The following is a 21,834-nucleotide window of genomic DNA, read 5'->3' on the forward strand; positions in this document are numbered from 1 at the left end:
AAAATCAGAATCGTTAGAGATAAAGCGAATGGCAGGTGTCTTCTCCAGGGTGGGGAATTTCAAGACTAAGGGACTTATTTTTAAGGTGAGAGGGAAAAGATTTAGAAACGACACGAAGGGTAATTTTTTTTACAGAGAGTCGTTTGTGTATGGAGTAAAGTTCTAGAGGAAGTAGAAGCTGGTGCAGGTACAACATTTAATAGACATTTGGATAAGTACATGAATAATAAATGTTTGGAGGGATTTGGGCCAGGAACAAGGTGTAGAGCTGGGTGAACACAGCAAGCCAAGCAGCATCATAGGAGCAGGATAGCTGATGTTTCTGGGCTAGACCCTTTTTGCTCCTCTGATGCTGCTTGGCCTGCTGTGTTCATCCAGCTCTATGCCTTGTTATCTCAGATTCTCCAGCTTCTGCGGTTCCTACTATCTCATGGGCCAGGAACAGGCAGGTGGGGCTAGGTTAGCTTGGGATTATGGTTGGCATGAACTGGTTGGATCAAAGGGCCTGTTGCCACTCTGTATGACTCAATTGACACAGACCTGAAGATAACACCACTTGGCCATCGCCTCCCCTGAATCTAAATCTCCTCTATCTAAAAGGGTTCCTCAACTCTTCAAAGTGATACCTTACCACTCCAAAGAACTCTAGACAGTTTAGACTTTCCCCTGAAAAGTATAAAGTCTGCAGCTCATGGAAAACCTGCTAATGAAAACTGGATTCATTTGAAGACAAGTTTGGAGTTCTTTTAGATCTGCAGCTGGCTCTGCGAAGGATGTCCTTATGAACCACAGATTATCCTATTTCTGCCCCAGCAGCATTTCTGAATGTCAGATTAAGGGGCACCACGGGCTAAGGCAGACAGCTTGTCCATTTTTGCAAATATTCACGGCAAAGAATGAAATTTTCCCCGGCACATCGGAGTCCCATTCTCACCAGTCTGAATCCTTAGCTGAAATAGAGGCACTATTCAAACAACAGTGGGGAAGGACCCTTTCTTAATTGCAGTTACAATATAAAGTTAACGTTTGTCTCTCTCTTTCTCTCTCTCTCTCTCTTTCCTTTTTAGGTCAGATTGTCGATAATTATGGCCTTGTAGCACCTCCCCTTCCTTGGGAAGTACCAGTTGACATTCCAAAAATGTTTGAGAAAAATAAAACAAAGGTACAGGTGCCAAACACTGCATCTATCAAGGTATGGCGACTCAGAACTAAGGCCAGATATTGTTCATTGTAAGTGTCCCAGCTAACAGAATCCCAAGGTTTCAGTCAAGTTAAAGCTGATCTGTACCATGTCATATAGAATGAATATGATTAGAACTCTTTCCCTAACTCTAAATGATGATAGCATCTAAGGCAAATGGCATTAATGTGTGACAACAAGTTATTTGATTACAGCTAGGGCATGTGGATGTAGTCCATGGCGCCATGCCTGTAACAGAGAGAAGGGCCATGGCTGCATGTTAGTTAACAATGGCTGAAAGAAAGTTTCCAGTTATGTTATTTCTTCACAACCTAATTAAACTTGTTCCTTTGCTTTGAGGAAGCCTTGTTATATGAATGTCCCATTGGGCATTTAGTTGGCCAGAGGTGGGCCCTCCCTAGGATCAGGGCGCCCAAGAGGCAGAAATCCATGCCCCTCACCAAAAAGAAAGCTGGTGGGCAATCAGAGGCTTGCAGCCTTACAGTTGCCAGAAACCCCCATCGGCCCACGATCAGCAAAGGACCTCAGGCGAATGAGAGCACATTTGTGGGATCTTAGGTGAGGGGAATGGTCAGCAGCGTGGGTAAGAGGATGACACTTCACGGGGTCTCATTCCCAATGCCAGTCCCACTGAGTGGTTCGTGTGTGGAATGAACTTCCAGAGGAAGTGGTGGATGCAGGTACAGTTACGATGTTTAAAAGACATTTAGATGAGTACATAAATAAGAAACGTTTGGAGGGATATGGTGGGACTAGATTAGTTTGGGATTATGGTCAGCATGGACTAATTGGACCGAAGGGTCTGTTTCCGTGTTCTATGGCTGTTAAGATGCCCACCTAAAGGTCTTAGTTTTTGGTGAACGAGACAGCTTAATGCTAGCATAGCCTCCCTATTGGGAGGGAGGGAGGCGTGCAGAGGGAGGAAGATGATATAGCCACCCAGCTGGCACCCTCCCAACTCCAAACTTCCCTCAGAGTGAGGACACAGAATCCGACAGTGAGAACCAATAGCTGTACACTAATTGGGTTAACATCAGAAGCTTACAAAGTAAGTAAACAGTAAATTTAGAGCCGCATGATTGAGTCACAAGTCCTTGGAGGGGGGGAATAGAAAATCAAACCTGAAGAGAAGGTGTGAAGAGAAACTGTGTCTAAATTAAGGTGTAAATAAACAGTTCATGCAGGAAACGTTGTGGGTTCCAGCAGCACAACTTTGTGAGATTAAATACCAAAGGGCACCCAAACAGCACCAATACAGGCATTCTCTTTAAAAGTCCTCTTTTGATTGTGCTGTTTTCTGTAGGACAGACTGAGGGATGTGAATGATGGGGAAGGGGACATACTTAGTCATCCCACGTACCACGAGTGCACTCCCACATTGTAATCAAAGGCCAATAGAGAATCAAATCCACTTGACTTTGGTGTGACTGCCTGCCAGCACCGAGGAATGCTTCCTGATAATCAATGTGGCTCAGCTCCACTTCACCTAAAAGCGTACCTCAAGAACGGTGTCCACTTTAGTGCAAAGCTAAGTAGCAAAGGTCTGAGCTCACAACGAGACCAAATTTGGTAATCTCCTCATTCAGGAGACAGAAGACTTTTCATCTGATTTCTGTCACACACGTCCAGGCTGGATCTAAACACAGTCAAAAACCATTACATTGATCACTTTGTCACCCACACTCTAAGATGCCAGTGAAACCATGGTTACTGTTGCTAAAGGAATGATGGACGCCATATTGGATGCTACATTGGACAAATCTAGCACATATCAGCTATATTTTGAGAAACCCTTTGATAAAAGCCCTTTGTATCATTCATCTGCAGTTTTCCCTCTGACTCCCAATTGCCAGTTGGTATTTTTATGTTGGGTACATTTCTGTGGGCACCAGCAGCCATATTTCAAATCCATCGCCAAGCATTATGCAGTCTGAGATTCATGCCTCAACTGCAAAAATCTGATGTGTAAAGATCTGGGAGGCAACACTCACTTTGTTCGAATATGATTTATTTCAGGGATGCCACAGATGTATGACCATGGGTAAAGTACCATGCAATAAGTGTCTTCAAACAGGACGGGTAAGTAAGTGAATAAAGATTTGCATTTATATTGAACCTTTTGTAATTTCCAAGCTTCCCAAAAAGCTTCTCAATGAATGATATTTTGAAGTGTTATCTTTTGGCAAACATGGCAGCTTATCCAGGCCCAGCGAGGTGCCAACAATGTTAGTGACCAGTTACATTTATTTGGAGATTCCTTTAGTTAGTACTGAGGAGTCATTTACAGCACAGAAGGAGACCATTCAGTCCTGTTTACTCTCTTTAAGAGTAATCCAGTCAGTCCCATTCTCCCACTCTATCTGTGAAGTTTTACAAGTTTAATTTCCTCATGAAGCCATCCAACCTCCTTTTGAAACCACCCAACACTCCAGCGTCCTCCATCATTGTGGCAAGTTCAAGGTCATTATGACTTGCTGCTTAAAAGAAAGCTCTTCCTCAACTTACACACACACACACACACACACACACACACACACACACACACACACACACACACTCTCAAACGCACACTCACTCACTCAAACTGACACTGTCACACACACACACATACACACAGAACCACACACACACACACACATGCTCACACACAGACACACACGCATGCACACACAGACACACACATATACAGACGCATAAACACACACACACACACAAATTCACACAATTACTCCTACCTCCCTCTTTCTAGTCCATAACTGTCCTCCCCGGACTGACCTATCCTCTCCCTTCCTCCCCACCTATACTCTCCTCTCCACCTATCTTCTCCTCTATCCAGCTTCGATCCACCTCCCCCCTCTCCCTAATTATTTCAGAATCCTCCCCCAATCTCCCTTTTCTGATGAAGGGTCTAGGCCTAAAACGTCAGCTTTTGTGCTCCTAAGATGCTGCTTGGCCTGCTGTGTTCATCCAGCTCCACACTTTGTTATCGTACACTTGTGTCCCCTGGTTCTTGTACCATTAGCCAATGAGAATAGAAAACCAATTAATGAGTCTTTCCTGGTCAACATTATCCAAACCTGTCCTAATCTTGCACAGATCAAATCTGACTTTCTTCTCCTTTTCTCCAAGGAGAGTAAAGTCAGCCTCTCCAAACTAACTTTGTACTTCAAGGGCAGAGGAATTGTTGCTTCGAATGACACTGAGAGAACTCCACATCTCTCATCTGAATATTGCTACAGCAATATAAATGGTCATCTTGAAAGATGAACGGATGACCATCTCATCCAAAAGATGGCACCTCTGAGAGTGGAGCATTCTCCCCAAACAGCACTCATGGCAATGAAATTGTGTGTTCAATTTCTATAGTGGACTTAGAATGCTGCACTATCTCACTCAGCGATGAGCATGAATGGATTGTCCCTCACATTTCTGGGTGCATATATTAGCAAATTCTGCACCGCAGTCTGCAGTTTTACCGTATTTCAAAATGACAAACTGCATGCGGATACTTTGGACAAAAACGCATGTATGTTTCTGGATATCAAATAAAGGCAGGATTTAGTTATAGCATAACTCATAGTAAAACCGCCTGCAAACACAGTCAATGCTTTTCTATGAAGAGTGGCCGAAGTGGCGGAGGGTGCCTGATATCTCAAGTCATAGTGAATTTCTCGCTCTACAGGTGTTGCCAGACCTGCAGAGTTTCTCCAGTATTCTCTGTGATTGTGCCTGGCATCTTATCTTGTGTATTCCAACAACAGCTAGCATTTTCAGTGTTAATGGAGTGATAACATCCTTGCAATGGACTTGCTAGCTTGACTGCCCTATTCTAAGGTATGTGGATGCACACTCGAAGAATCACAACATTCAGAGCTATGGGCCAAGAAAGTAGGAAACGTGTAGAATGGTCAACACAGACCTGATGGGCCAAAGGACCTCTTCAATTTTACTTTAATGAGGAAAATTAAACCTAATGAGATTACTAAAAATACTACAATTAGGACCCTATTTGAAGAAATGGTGATGGTAATGAGGTGCAGCAAAAGTAAAGTTTGAATTACTTTTCTGGCTTTCACTGTACACTCTCCACAATCACAACTCTCTATTCCTGGCAAAAGTTGCATGTTATTTTCCTTTGCCAAACCTGACAACACGTGTGACAGTAGCTCCCTAGTGGTCCACAGCTTACCCAGCCAATCTACACAAGCCCGCAGCCTTTCAATTACAATGGCAGGCGAACGATCGCTCTGCTGTTGAACCGTTGAATGGATCTCATTGAATGGAGTGGGAGGAAGGGAGTGAGGTGACAAAGTTTAGTCTCCACCTAAACCCAGGAGCAGACTCCCTTCTTAAACAGAGTCTTTTGCACGTCAATCGAAGGGTGCAATTGGGGTGGTAATTTTGTGAAATATGTTCAAGTAACCCTGAGCCATTTTGATGCCACAGGTGAAATGCTGGATTTGTCATGGTAATGGCTCTCGGTTTGGCGGTGAGGACAGATGTAATCATTGCATGGGCAGTGGGATGGAAAGGTAAGGATGCAGCATTGTGTTCTTAAAAATGTAAAAGCCCATCTACAAAACAGAGCTGGTTATCACTTGTACATCAACAATATTTAATTGCATGTGTGTGGTGAATAGTAACTGGGGGATTCACTTTTAACCCTTATGGATAAGAAGAGATAGAAGTTGTCTACGTCTTATTTCTGAGTATAAGCGTCTACAAAAAAATGTCCTGGGCCTAACCAACTTCATCTGCTTCATCAATGACCTTTCCTCCATCACAAGGTCAGAAGTGGAATGTTCACTGATGACTGCACAACGTTCAGCACCATTCATGAAGCACACAGTGTCCATATGCCTCAAGACCTGGACAACATATGATCTGATTAGTGACAAGTAATATCAGTGACATGCAATGACAAGCTCAAACAAGAGATCATTTAATGGTCAGAGATAATGGAAACTACAGATGCTGGAGAATCCAAGATAACAAAGTGTGCAGCTGGATGAACACAGCAGGCCAAACAGCATCTCAGGAGCACAAAAGCTGACGTTTCAGGCCTAGACCCTTCATCAGGCCTAGACCCTTCATCAGAGAGCATCCTCTCTGATGAAGGGTCTAGGCCCAAAACATCAGCTTTTGTGCTCCTGAGATGCTGTTTGGCCTGCTGTGTTTATCCAGCTGCACACTTTGTTATCTATAGATAATTTAATGGTTTCCACTTGACATTCAAAGCATAACCATCACTGAATCAACCTTGGGGTTAACATTGACCAGAAACGGACCTGTACAAGTCATATAAATGCAGCAGCTACAAGACCAGGCCAGAGGCTAGGAGTTCTATAAGTAACTTGCTTCTTGTCTCCCCAGAGCCCATCCATCACATACAAGACATAAGTGTAGAGTATGTTGGATATGCTCCATTTGCCTGTATGGGTGCATCTCCAGTAACACTCAAAAAGCTTAGAGATAATAGGAACTGCATATGCTGGGGAATCCGCGATAACAAGGTGTAGAGCTGGATGAACACAGCAGGCCAAGCAGCATCTTAGGAGCAGGAAAGCTTGACACCTTTAAGGACAAAGCAGCCTGCTTCTTTGGCACCCCACCCAGCAACTTCAACATTCACTCCTCTCACCATCAACGCACAGTGGCAGCAGTATGTACCATCTACAAGATATACTGCAGCGACCTGCAAAGACCCTTTCATCAGCACTTTCCAGACCTGCAACTTTGATCACCTCGAAGCACAAAGGCAGCGGGTGCTAGCAGCACCAACAAGTTCCCCTCCAGGTCACAGATCATCCTGACTAGAAATCATATCGCTGTTCTTTCAGTGTCATCTGAAACTCTGTTTGTAATAGCATTATATGGCAAGGGCTGCAGCAATTCAAGAAGGCAGCTCATCAGCTTGTCAAGGGTAATTCAGATTGAGCTACAAATGATGGCTTAGCCAGTGACACCTATATCTCAGAAATACATTTTGATTGGTTTCAATTCCACCGTTATGGAGTATAATACACTGTCCGTTAATACGCTGAGACTTTATAACCCAAATGTACTGTTTATGAGATCTTTTGCCTCATGTGGTGGCCCAGCATCTAGTGAGCAGCTGTACATTCTGAGAATCGGGTTTCTGTACCGAGATCTCAGGCGTCTGACACTCACTGCATTGCTTCACCTACAAAAATATATAACAACATTTTGACTGAAAAGACGTTTTACTGAAAGCCAGTTTGCTCCCAGGTTGTGCACAGTACCAATTGCTGTGCAGCATATTCTATTCCTTTTAGTTTTGCTGGATTTGAACTGAGGCGAGATTAACATAGTGAGTCCCATATCATAGCACAGCTATCACTTGCATACCACCCTGTTCACACTCACTGACATCCAAAGTTCTGTTCAAAGGAATCATTATAATCTGTGCACATAGACCCTTATTCATTTCTGTGTCATCAACTTTTCTAAACATTATTTTTCCTAACCTATCTGTTCAGAGATGTCATTATACACCTCTGGAGCAGATGGGATTTGAACCTGGGCCTCCTGTCAGGGCATCATCACAAGGCCATAAGCAACCCCATCATCTTTTCTCACTGTACTCCGAAATGCTATTACACACAACTGAGCGACCTTCCCACCTCCTAAATTACTGCGGCTGTTTTTGGCTCTTTTTTCTAAACTGTGATCTAACACCAGTAAAAACATTTGTGTGGCTAATTCAGTGCTTTCATGCAAAGCCCATTACGAGCAACACCGTCGACTTTTATTGTTTCCACGATTAAAAGAAGCAAGAGTGTATTAATTAGAAAAAAGATTGTGAAGGATCTGATTTGAGTAGATCTGATTCCTCATACATTTGCCCTGTTCCAGCATCGTCTGCTGGTGACTGCTGCTCTGATATAATTGAGAAGTGTGTGAAGAAGCATAGGCACTACCCAGCCCACAGTGCCCTATGTTGCACTGTCCTCAAGCAAAATGCACATTGTGCAATAAATATTGGAATGAAATGTCTCATGCAGCTCCAGAAGAAATGTAATGAATTGTACAATCATCTGAAATGCAATGAAAAACATGGATGCATCAAAAATATGCCACAAATTATTAGCTTACTGGAATTAATTCAGTGCTTAATGGACAAATTAAGCAAATTATATATTCTGTGAATATATAAAACTAATTATATGGCCAATTAAAAGATAACTGGCAATAGAAGGCAAGCTGCTGACCAAACATGAAGCAGAGACGAGAGGTAAATAATTACTATTGCAATTGATAAGTTTTTGCAATTGAGAGGAACTAACATTTCACAAGAATTAATGCTAGGAGCACTGCAGTTCACCATTTAACTAAATGGCTTGGATGCAAGAATCAGAAGTACAGTTTCAAAACTTGTGAATTACATGAAACTGGTGTAGGTGGGTATAGGTTAATACAGAAGGGTACTAACATAAAATACAGGTAGAATGCAATTTGCAGACATGTGATTGGGAAATAGCCTTCAGTACAGGTGGTTGTGAGATGACTCATTCTGGCAGGAATAATGAGGAGGTCAAAACCCTGGGTATGGGTATGGGTTCAGGGCATCTGAGGATACAAGTAACTAAATGTTACAGCATAAATTAAAAAGAACATTAAAAAAAAGTGTTGAGGTTTCTCTCTAGAAGGGCAGAGTTGAAAAACAAAGAAGCTACGTTGAACTTAAATTGAAAATTGATTTGATCGAACTTTGACCCAGCCCTTTGAGTATAGGAGATAACAAGGTGTAGAGCTGGATGAACACAGCAGGCCAAGCAGCATCAGAAGAGCAGGAAGGCTGACGTTTCGGGCCTAGACCCTTCTTTGGAAATGAGGGCAGAAAAGGCGGTTCTGAAATAAATAGGGAGAGAGGGGGAGGCGGATAGAAGATGGATAGAGGAGAAGATAGGTGGAGAGGAGACAGGTCAAAGAGGTGGGGGTGGAGCCAGTAAAGGTGAGTGTAGGGAGGGGAAGGTCAGACCAGGGAGGACAGACAGGTCAAGGGGCAGGATAAGGCTAGTAGGTAGGAGATGGGGGTAGGGCTTGATGTGGGAGGAGGGGGTAGGTGGGAGGAAGGACAAGTTAGGGAGGCAGGGATGAGCTGGGCTGGTTTTCGGATGCAATGGGGGAAGGGGAGATATTGAAGCTGGTGAAGTCCACATTGATACCACTGGGCTGCAGGGTTCCCAAGCGGAATATGAGTTGCTGCTCCTGCAACCTGGCATTGTTGTGACACTGCAGGAGGCCCAGGATGGACATGTCGTCTGAGGAATGGGACGGGGAATTGAAATGGTTTGTGACTGGGAGGTGCAGTTGTTTTGTGCAAACCGAGCATAGTTGTTACTATCTTTCAGTAAAGGAGTTAGGATGTCATGTTGATGTTGTACAGGATGTTTGTGAGGCCTCTTCTGGAGTACTGTGTGCAGTTCTTTCACCCTGTTATAGAAAGGATACTATTCAGCTGGAGAGGGTTCGGAAAAGATTTGCCAGGATGTTGCCTGGAATGGAGGGTTTGAGATATAAAAATAGACTGGAAAGTCTAGGACTTTTGTTCACTGCAGCTTAGGGAGGTTGAGGGGGTGACCTTATCAAGGTTTATAAAATCATGATGGGTATGGGTATGGATAACATGAATGACAAGGGTCATTTCCCTAGGACGTCCTCACTTTTAGTGCTGAACTCTGTTTCAGCTAGATTAATCCACTTCACCGAGTAACCACTCTTAAATACGCTTAAAGAATCTTTGTTGAAGCTATATTTTTTTCAATTACGTTTTATAGTTTGCCTGATCCTACTGTTACATTGCAGATCTGGGTCGGCAATGGTCTAGTGCTATTAATGCTGGCCTGTTAGTCCAGAGACCCAATAATGTGCTGGCGACTAAGTTTCAAATCCCGCCACCGCAGACGGTAGAATTTGAATTCTATAAGGAAAAATCTGGCATTAAGAATCTAATGATAACCATGAATCCATTGTTGATTGTCAGGAAGAACCCAACTGGTTCACTAATGGCCTTTAGTGAAGAAAACTGCTATCCTTACCTGGTCTGGCCTACCTGTGACTCCTGGTTGACTGTTAACAGCACTGTGGGCACTTAGGGATGGGCAATAAATGCTGCCCTTGTCAGCAACGCCCTCATCCCATGAATGAATAAAGAAGCTCGCCCCTGCCAGGGCTCTGCTTGTCACTGGCTCCTTAGTCACATGGCTGTTTTTTCCTGGTGGCGGAATGTCATTAAACCTATGTACACAGCTGGTGTTTTCACTGTCTTGTGCACACACACACAGACACACACACACACACACAGACACACACACACACACACACAAGCACACGCACACGCACACGCACACGCACACGCACACGCACAGATACACACACACACAGACATGCACAAACACACAGACACACACACACACACACACAGACATATACACACACACAGACACACACAGACACAGACACGTACAAACACAGATACACACACACACACACACACACACACACGGACATGCTGCATGGCAGTGGTTGTAGAAACAAAATAAGATGAAAAAAGAATAAAGCAGTGCGGTGCAAACCATCACATTTGAGTAATCCAAGTCACTGAAAATCATTGAATGAATCATACACAACCTGTCTCCAGTTCAATCGGGATACAGTATTCAATTACTTTGGTTTTGGTTTAAAAAAATTAACCTTTCAAAGCCAACTGAGTGCTGTAACCACAAACTGCAGTCTTGTTTGTGGATATAACTATTCTCCTCTTTGATCATTCCAGCTCTCAGGAGTCAGAAAACATCATCACAGTGGGAGGTGCTAATCCATCAGTCCCAAATATTAACCCTTTCAGACCCATTCACAACACTTACTAGTGTCAGCCGTGCTCAACTGGAGCCTTCTTGAAAGCTTGCAGACAGTTACAGTTGGCAGAATGCCCCCAGCAGTGGTGAAGGTGACATGGTTATGTTGCGGGTCTGACCAGTTTTGTAAGTGTGGCCTGATTCTAATGCAATGCTATGAAAACTAATGGACGACATTGGGAAAACAAGAACTATACACATAATTGGTACTTAAATGTTGGAATCTCTTACATCAGTCAACATTCAGCGATTTATCCCAAAAGGTTAGTGCATTTGAGTCAAGAACCTGGGTTTATATATGATGATTTTGGATTTACCTCTAGGTGTCAACCCTGCTCTGGATATGGTTGTCAGGTGTGCAGTGTTTGCCGGGGCCAAGGAAGATTGTTTTTCTACATTCAATTGACAGTAAAATGGTAAGTTTCATTTCTTACATGTGCACTAGCATCTGAAATAGGAGTCTTAGTAAGACTCAAGCCTGTTCCACCATTCAGTAAGATCATGGCTGATCTTTTTCTGTTTCAAATCTACATTCTCATCTATCTTCCTCAGCTTTAAAAATATTCAACAATCCCACTTTCAAAGGGAATGAATTCCAATGTCACACAAACCATTGAGAGAAGATGTTCCTTCTCACCTCTGTTGTTATGGGCCAGACCCAAATTCCCTCAAAACATATTAAGAAATTAGCCTAGGCCCTAACATTTTCTTATTTTAAAGGCAAGTGCCAGGCATTATGTTCCAGATGCAGTTCATTTGGTCAAACTATCAGCCTTGAAGGAAAACACAATTTATTCAAACACTTTAGTTAAAAGACATCAAAAGAAAGAAGAAATTGCAATAGCTTAACTCTATTGGAAACCCTAACAGAATAATAGATTATTTAACTACTAAGTGGTAATTGCTCCAATATGGTAACATCCCCTATACACACCCTTGGCAAAGGCAAAATCAGTAAAATAGATTGTTTCAAATGCAATTCTCCTGTCCAGAAGCAAAAACATCAAGAGAAAACCCTGAGAGAGATAGCGTGGCGGGGAAAGATATACTGCACTTTCCAAGTCCAGCTTCAAGACCCCAGCAACTGCTACTGAAAAACGAAAATGAAAAATCCTGGTTCTGAGGGAGCCTGACTTCACTCATTCAGTCTGCTTCTATTGTTACAACTTTAGGCAAAACAAACTTGAGGCGTCACAAACTGTTTAATTTATGGGCTTTGAAGCAGACTTCTCACCACCTCTGTCCCAACCTCTCCTAAAACAAAAAGGACGAAATACCCCTGTTAAAGCTGTAGCATTGTCACACTATACTTGACAGCTTTTTAATCAATGTATTCAGAGATGCTATGACATATCTCTGGCAAAGGTGGGACTTGAATCTGAGCCTTCTGCATCAAAGTTAGAGACACTACCACTGGACCAGAAAAGCCCTTTTTCATCTGTGTTGTAAAGGGGCAACACTCATTTAAAACAGTGCTCCCCAGTTCTGGGCTCACCAGAAAAGGACACATCCTTTCCTAGTCAAGTTAATTGTCAATACCTTTCAGGATCCTTTATACCTTAATCAAGTTACGCCCCCTCACTCTTTTAATCAGCAGTGGAAACAAACCAAGTCTGTACAACATTTCCACTTAGAACAACTCACACATTCATGTATCAATCTAATAAACCTCCTCTGAACCACCTCTGGTTCATTCACGTGCCTTCTTTAAAATAAGGAGGCCAAAACCCCACACAGTATTCAAGATGTAGTCTCAACAATGTTCCGTATAACTGGCACAAAATATTCTCGCCTTTTCTTTCACTACCTGTCATAATAAACTGTAGCATCTTGGCTACGCGCTGGACCTGCACACTAACATTTTGTGATTCATGTACCAGAGCATGGGGAGCCCTCTGCACTTTGAAAGGCTGCAGCCTCTCTCCATTGAGGTCATATTTTGCTTTCCTATTATTCCTGCCAAAGTGAATAACCACACATTTTCCCATAGTATATTGCATCTGCCAGATTTTTTCCACTCATTCAACTTATCTTCCTCACCAATAGACATGAGCACAATCCTCAATAAATATGTAGCGTCAGTCTTCACAATGGAAATGCAGCATACAGCTATAGAAGGGTGGGGTTTTGGGAAATGCTGGAAGAAATTAACAGAGAGAGGATGTACTATTGTGTTTAGCAGCCCTACAAGTGTATAAACCCAAAGGGCCAGATGAGACATATCTCAGGCTGTTGATGGAGAAAGGGAGGAGATTTCTGAGGCCCTGGCAGTAATTTTTAAATCATGTCTGGCCAGGGTTGAGGTGCCAGAGGATCGGGGGACTGCTGATGTTGACCCATTTTTAATAAAGGGACGAAGTGATAGACCATGAAGTTATAGGCCAGTCAGTCTAACCCAGTGGTGGTGAGATTATTAGACAGAATTCTGTAGGACAGAATATGTCAGTACTTGGAGACCTACAGATTAATCAGGGTTGCCAGCATGGATTTGATAAAAGAAGTTAATGTTTGACAAGTTTGATCAAATATTTTTTGGGGGTAACCAGAAGTGATGAGCATTTGATGTGGTCTACATTGACACAAGCAAAGCTTCTGATGTGATTTGTCAGGGCCAACTGGTCAAGAAGGTAAGACCTCATGGAATCCAAGGCAAAGTGGCATGTTGAATCCAAAATTGGCTGAGACACAGGAAACAGAGAGTGATGTTAGAGGGACACTTTTGTAACTAGAAGTTGTTTCCAGTGAGGTTTCCACAGGGCTTGGTGCTGGGACTTTGCTGTTTATGGTGCACATTAATAACTTGGACTTAAGTGGAGGGTTATGATCAAGGACTTTGCAAATGATATTTGAAAATTGGTCGGGTGTGGAGGACAGCCTTAAACTGCAGGAAAAAAATCAACAGACTAGTCAGCTGTGCAGAGCAGTGGCAAAAGGAATTCAACCTGGAAAGGTGTGAAGAGATGCACTTGAGAAGGACTAGCAGAACAAGGGTTTACACTGTGAATGGCAGGACCCTGGAAAGGACTGAAGATCAGAGGTATTTTGTTGTGCATATTCATAGATCCTTGAAGGTAGCAGAGCATGTAGATAAGGTGGCTAAGAAGGCATATGGGATACTTGCCTTTATTAGCCAAGGCATAGCATATAAGGGCAGGGAGGTTATGCTGGAACTGTATAAAATGCTGGTTGGGTCACAACTGGAATACTGTGTGTGTGGTCACCAAATTTTAGGGAAGGATGTGATTTCAGTAGAGATGGCACAGATGAGAGTTACCAGGATGCTGTGAGGACTTGATGGTCCGAGCCATGAGGAAAGATCAGATCTGCCGGGATTGTTTTCCTTGGAGCAGAGAAGGTTGAGAGTGGACCTGATAGAGGTGTATAAGATTATGAGAGGCATAAATAGAGCTGGAGAGGATGGCACTTTTTCTATGAAGAGGATGGTCAGTAACCAAGGTATCACAGGTTTAAGGTAAAGGGTTGAAGACTAAGAAGAGATATGAGGAGAAACGTTTTCACGTAAAATTGGCAAGAATCTGGACTTCACCTCCTGGAATGGTGGGGTCCAATCAGAAGCTCTTGTAACCATTAAGCACTATTTAGATAATCACTTGCACACTCATCTCTTCTGGAGCTATGGGCTGAGAGCTGGAAAATGGCATTAGTATAATTAGATATTTGTTAACTGGCACAGACATGATGGACTGAATGGTCTCCTTTTGAGCTGCGAGTAGCTATAGATCCATCTATATTTATTTGCAGACTCCTTCACAACATACTGTCCTGCCGATCTTTACGTTGTCTGTAAATTTAGCTACCACTTCCCTCATGTAAGTCTTTGATGGAAATTGTAAAAAGTGAAGGCCCCGGTGCCGAGCCCTATGGGATGCCACTCAGCACATCTTGTTAATCTCGAAAGACCATTGAAGCACACTCACCAAGCAGCCAATCCATGTTTGCTATAAGAGACCTTGACCACATTTCAATTCTCCTAGTTTCTCCATCTCTGCATCTGTTCTGATGATACCACCTTCCGCATGTTACAAAGCAATTGGAACATATTTGGTTCCGCAACTAGAATTGTACAGAAAGACAGATACTTAATTAAAACAGAACAAAGGGCCTGTACTGTGCTGTACTTTTCTATGTTCTATGTTCTAGGATCAGGGTAAACCCTAAGGCTTTCTATAGGTATTTAAGGAATAAAAGAATGATGAAAGTAAGATTAGGGCCAATCAAGGATAGTAGTGGTAAGTTGTGTGTGGAGTCAGAGGAGATAGGGGAAGCACTGAATGAATATTTTTCAACAGTATTCACTCTAGAAAACGACAATGTTGCCTAGGAGAATACTGAGATACAGGCTACTAGACTAGGTGGGATTGAGGTTCACAAGGAAGAGGTCTTAGAAATCCTACAAGAGGGTGAAGATAGATAAGTCGCCTGGGCCGGATGGGATTTATCCTAGGATCCTCTGGGAAGCCAGGGAGGAGATTTCCGAGCCTTTGGCATTGATCTTTAACTCGTCATTGTCGACAGGAATAGTGCCAGACATTTAAGTCGTCATTGAATAAGCATATGGACGTACATGGAATAGCGTAGGTTAGCTGGGCTTCAGATCGGTATGACAGGTCGGCACAACATCGAGGGCCGAAGGGCCTGTACTGTGCTGTAATGTTCTATGTTCTATGTTCTAAAGCCTGACTGAGGAACCCGGTGAAATGCATTTCAGATTTTGAACGAGCAAGACACATTTTGAATGCACAACTGAAGGAATGCCCTTTCTCATTACTTCTTAAACAGGGAAAACCACAAATTTGAACAAGTTATCGATCACCAATGTGGATTACCTGTCAAGATGCTCAGCAAAGTCACCGGGCACCAGCTGTTCAGTGACCAACAGTTTCAGGTAAGGTATTTAAGAGCCATGAGATTCAACAGCTTGTTAATTTGAAAATCGGTCTCATATTGTCAGAAATAAACCCTTTACTGCCATTGAAGTTCAGAGCTGAAACGGTCTTGCATGTTCTGACCAATTCCATTCGTGATGGAGCTAAAGCTAGCTGCCAAAGGTGAGTGCCAAATTGTTTTTATCTGACCTGTAAGAGGATAAGTGCTTCATCAGAGTTCACAAAAATAATTTGGGTCACCGCCACCTGCGACGCCATCCTCTCCCTCTAATTTCCATGATTGCAACTGGTTAGGGGCTTACAACAGGCTTGACAAATTTAGAAGGCGCGTCTTCAAACATGGGGACCTCTTTGCAGAGGGTCAACTGATCACCCAGAAGTCTAAATTGAAACCCCACTCCTTCCCACCCTCCCTGTCTCCCCTCCCAACCCCCAATCTAATGAGCCACCGTGGTTTCTTGCAAATTTTTCTCTTCTGAGGCACTACATCATGGAGAGAGTGAGTTGGAGTGTATCTGTTTATAGGATTTCTTGTGATGTGACGAGGAATTGGTGGTGTATATGGATTTCAGCAAGGCGTTTGATAAGGTTCCCCACAATAGGCTATTGTACAAAACGCGGAGGAATGGAATTGTGGGAGACATAGCAGTTTGGATCGGAAATTGGCTTGCTGAAAGAAGACAGAGGGTGGTAGTTGATGGGAAATGTTCATCCCGGAGACCCGTTATTAGTGGTGTACCGTAAAGGTCAGTGTTGAGTCCACTGCTGTTTGTCATTTTTATAAATGACCTGGATGAGGGTGTAGAAGGATGGGTTAGTAAATTTGCAGACGACACTAAGGTTGGTGGAGTTGTGGATAGTGACGAAGGATGCTGTAGGTTGCAGAGAGACATAGATAAGCTGCAGAGCTGGGCTGAGGGGTGGCAAATGGAGTTTAATGCAGACAAGTGTGAGGTGATGCACTTTGGGAGGAGTAACCAGAAGGCAAAGTGCAGGGCTAATGGTAAGATTCTTAGCAGTGTAGATGAGCAGAGAGATCTCGGTGTCCATGTACACAGATCCTTGAAAGTTGCCACCCAGGTTGACAGGGCTGTTAAGAAGGCATACAGTGTTTTAGCTTTTATTAATAGAGGGATCGAGTTCCAGAGCCAAGAGGTTATGGTGAAGCTGTACAAAACTCTGGTGCGGCCGCGCTTGGAGTATTGCGTACAGTTCTGGTCACCGCATTATAAGAAGGATGTGGAAGCTTTGGAAAGGGTGCAGAGGAGATTTACTAGGATGTTGCCTGGTATGGAGGGAAAGTCTTATGAGGAAAGGCTGAGGGACTTGAGGCTGTTTTCATTAGAGAGAAGAAGGTTGAGAGGTGACTTAATTGAAACATATAAAATAATCAGAGGGTTAGATAGGGTGGATAGGGAGAGCCTTTTTCCTAGGATGATGACGGCGAGCACGAGGGGGCATAGCTTTAAATTGAGGGGTGAAAGATATAGGACGGATGTCAGAGGTAGTTTCTTTACTCAGAGAGTAGTAAGGCAATGGAACGCTTTGCCTGCAACAGTAGTAGATTCGCCAACTTTAGGTACATTTAAGTCGTCATTGGACAAGCATATGGACGTACATGGAATAGTGTAGGTTAGATGGGCTTGAGATCGGTATGACAGGTCGGCACAACATCGAGGGCCGAAGGGCGTGTACTGTGCTGTAATGTTCTATGTTCTATGTTCTATATATGGCTGTAGAACCTTTTGCAACTTTAACAATCTGTACATTCTGCAACTGAATATTCACAACTTGGCTCTGCCTTATCCCCAGATTTCCTCCTTACATCCTAGGTACATCCATTAATGACCTTTCCAGATCCCAGGATTAACCAGATGTCGCAACAGGGGATCCAGGAGCATTGGACCCAGTTTGGCAAAATCTCACGCATAATCCAACAGGTGAGGAACAAAGCTGCAACGGGTGGATGTAAGAAACACTCAGATATACTCAGTTAACCTTTTGCTATGTTGATTTTGTCAGAATTTAACTCTTGTTTGCTTAAGTGAAAAGCAGGAGCAAGAGAAATGAGCTGTTTTGGCCGCAACCTTAGGAAAGTGAACGAATTGAGCTCGTCTCCAATCTTTCACCACGGACAACCCGATAGGTTTGCTTGTGAATCAGCTGCAGTATGGTGCTCACTTCTCTGTCTGTGCATACTCCACCCATCTCACGTGTTTAAGTGGCCAAAAAATGGCTAAATGGTGGCCGAAATTTCCTGTAAGCTAAGCAAGTGGATAGCAGTTGAGGGGATGGACTGTGTAGGGAATAAACACAAGCAATATTCCCTCTAACATTCACAAAGCTCTGAGGTACCACGCCATGCAACGAATTGACTGATTAATTTATTTATTGTCACGTGCACCAAAATACAATGAAAAGCTTTGTTTATGAGCAGTACAGGCAGATCATAGTAAGCAAAGGATGTACAGATCGAAAAGGCTTAGACAGAGACATACAGTTTACATTGCACAGGGCGTGCGCGAGGCAAGATCAGCGTCAACAAGATCAGCGTCATTTGAGGCTAGAGAGTCCATTCATCAGCCTGATAATGACAGGAAGAAGCTGTTCCTGAGCCTGCTGGTGCGTGTGCTCAGGCTTCTGCATCTTCTGCCTGATGGAAGAGGTTGTAGGAGATCATTACAGGGGTGGGAAGGGTCTTTGATGATGTTGGCCGCCTTACCACGGCAGTGAGCCATGTGAATGGAGTCCATGAAAGGAAGGTTGGCTTCCATGATGGTCTGGGCTGTGCACACCACCTTCTGTAGCTTCTTACAGTCCTGGGCAGAGCAGTTGCCATACCAGGCTGCCATGCACCCAGACAGTTGCTTTCAATGGTGCATCTATAGAATTTGGACATGCCGAATTTCCTGGGCCAACTGAGGAAGAAGCAGCATTGTTGTACCTTCTTGACTTTTGTATCTATGTGGGAAATCCAAGACTGGTCATTGGTTATCGTCACTGTAGGGAACTTGGTATTCTTCACTCTCTGAATCTCAGTTCAGTCGATGCAAATCTGGGCATGTTCTCCTCCTTTCTTTCTGAAGTCAGGTTCTTTAGTTTTGCCGACATTGAGAGAGAGGTTGTTTTCACTGCACGATGTCACCAAACCTGCTGCCTCCTTTCTGTATTTTGATTCATTTTTAGGTATCTGTCTCACCACTGTGGTATCATCAGCGAACTTGCAGATGGCGTTCATTAGGAATTTGGCAACACTGTCATAGATGTATAGGGAATAACGATAGGGGTCTGAGGATACATCCTTCGGGTGCTCCAGTGTTAAGTGTTGTCGTGGAGGAGGTGCAGTTGTCTATCTTCACTGATTGCGGTCTGTGGGTTAGAAAGCTGAGGATCCAGTTGGAGAGGGTGGAGCTGAGACCAAGGTCTCGGAGTTTTGAGAACAATCTGGCGGGGATAATGGCAGAGTTGTAGGCGATGAGCAGCAGTCTGACAAAGGTGTCCTTGTTGTCCAGATGTTCCAGGGACAAGTGCAGGGGGAGGGAATTGCATCCGCTGTGGACCTGTTACATCGGTCAGCAAATTGCAGGGGATCGAGGCAGGCTGGGAGGGAGACTGGATTTGACGTGCGCTATGGTCAGTCTGTTGAAGCACTTCATGATTATTGAGGAGGTCAGAACCACTGGGAGGTAGTCATTAAGGCTCACTGCGGGGATGATGGCGATCTTCCTGAAGCTGGTGGGGACTTAGCTTGTGGGAGGGTGATGTTGATGATGTCAGTGAATACCTTCACCAGTTGGCCCACACAGGATCTGAGTGCTCGGCTGGGGACACCATCTGGGCCTGTCACTTTCCTTGGGTTGCCTCGCAGGAAGACTGACGTGACATCTGAAGCAATGACACAGTACACAGGAAACAGATAATAGGGGGAACTTTGGTAGTTTATGACAGTGTGACGAGACGACGGTTATTTATGCATGTGACAATATTGTTACCAAACTACTTGAGTGCTCACAAATCTTTGGCAAAACTACTTTCATTTATTTGGAGATAATAGATTTTATTACATCATAACAACAGGTAAAATGAAATATACAATTAATACCCTTGCTGATATTTAATGAATGAATAATGAAATTAATTAAATTATTAATAAAGTAATATGGGGGAGGCATAGTGGTAATGTCCCTGGCTAGTAACCCAGAACCCCAGGCTAATGTTCTGTGAACATCGGTTTAAATCCCACCATAGTATATGGTAAAATTTGAACTCAGTAAAAGTCTGGAATTTAAGAAATAGCCTGTGATAGCCATGTGACCGCTGCGAATTTTTGGTAAATCCCATCTGGTTCACTAATTTTCTTTCGGGTAGGAAATGTGCTGGCTTGATCCAATCTGGCCTACATGTGACTCCAGGCCCACAGCAATGTGGTTGACTCTTAACTGCCTTCTGAGTAATAAGTGCTGATGTAACCAGTGACACCCACATCCCATCAATGAATTTTTTTAAAAATTAAAGCCCCATGTATGATGAGATATTCCCCACTTGTCTGGATGAGTGCAACTCCAACAACATTCAATAAGATTGACACCATCCAGGACAAAGCAACGTACTTAATTGGCACCTCATTTACTTTCAATATTCACTGAAATGCAATTCACCAAGGTTCCTTAGACAGTACCTTCTCTACCCACAAACTCTAGCATCTAGAGGGACAAGGACACACATACACTCTTTCTCTCTCTCTCCCTCTCTCCCTCTCTCTCTCTCTCTCTCACACACACACACACACACACACACTCACACACACACTCTCTCTCTCCCTCTCACTCACACACACTTTCTCCCTCGCACACTCTCTCCCAAACATACACACACACTCTGTCTCCCATAGACACACACACACACACTCTCTCTCTCTCACTCACTCGCTTTGTCTCTGTCAAACACATACACTCTCTCACACATTTCCCATCATGAAACTCTGGAATGTGTTCTTGAACAGGAAGCTCCACTGTTCTTTCAGTGCCCCATGCCATCCTTCTGACGAGGAATGCTGTCTTGAAGGGTCCCTCTTGCCGTTCTCTGTGAGATCAGTGAATATACAGCCAAGCAGAGATCAAACCTGTGACCTTACTGCTCTGAAAACAAAACGTGCTGGAAATCACAGCAGCTCAGGCACCATCTGTGGAGAGAGGACGAGCTCACGTTTCGAACTGATATGACTCTTCATCAGAGCCACCTAGACTCAAATCATCAGCTTGCTGCCTCTCGATGGGTGCTGCCTTCCCTGCTGTGGTCCCCAGCATTTGTTGCTTTCAGTACAGAGTCCAGCACATGCAGTAATTTGCTCCTACCTAACTGCTCTGTGTGCTTTCCTCAGGCACTACTTTCTGCATTTAGTTACAGGGACGCTGAGAAAGCGCTGGGCAATTTTGCGACTGTCACCTTCTTTAAGACCACTGCCTGGGCTGTCTGAGGCTGGTAACTGTACTGTGACACTCACCATTCATTTAGACTCAGTCTGACCTTTAATCTCTGAAATTAATCTCCAAAGGATTGCAGAATGGTTATGGCACAGGAGGCAGCCAGTTGCTTCCTTGTGTCCATGCTTGCAGGAACAGTTCAGTTAGTCCTATGCATTCTCCCACCCTTATTACATAACTCTGCAATTTCTTTTCTTTCATGTATAAATCCGATACCCTTTTAATGGCTACAATTGAATTAGCCTGCACTATACCGATAGGCACTTCATTGCGGATTCTATTACCACCCACTGAACTAAACATGTCTATTTAGTTACACATTCCCATCCCACTGTAGCTCTGACAGATTTTTTTTATCCTTT

General features: G+C 43.6%; 1 protein-coding gene across 1 annotated transcript in view; it reads left to right on the forward strand.

The window, feature by feature from the left end:
* Positions 1-21,834, forward strand: part of LOC125460134 (protein SSUH2 homolog) — a 68,033-nt gene that overhangs the window by 44,000 nt on the left and 2,199 nt on the right. The window contains exons 6-11 of the mRNA XM_048547252.2: positions 1,068-1,192; positions 3,218-3,280; positions 5,648-5,733; positions 11,406-11,498; positions 15,883-15,988; positions 17,822-17,929. Coding sequence (XP_048403209.1) covers positions 1,068-1,192; positions 3,218-3,280; positions 5,648-5,733; positions 11,406-11,498; positions 15,883-15,988; positions 17,822-17,929 — 581 coding nt within the window. The remainder of the gene's footprint in view (positions 1-1,067; positions 1,193-3,217; positions 3,281-5,647; positions 5,734-11,405; positions 11,499-15,882; positions 15,989-17,821; positions 17,930-21,834) is intronic.

This window comes from Stegostoma tigrinum, chromosome 11 (genome assembly GCF_030684315.1).
Source record: "Stegostoma tigrinum isolate sSteTig4 chromosome 11, sSteTig4.hap1, whole genome shotgun sequence".
Taxonomy (NCBI): domain Eukaryota; kingdom Metazoa; phylum Chordata; class Chondrichthyes; order Orectolobiformes; family Stegostomatidae; genus Stegostoma; species Stegostoma tigrinum.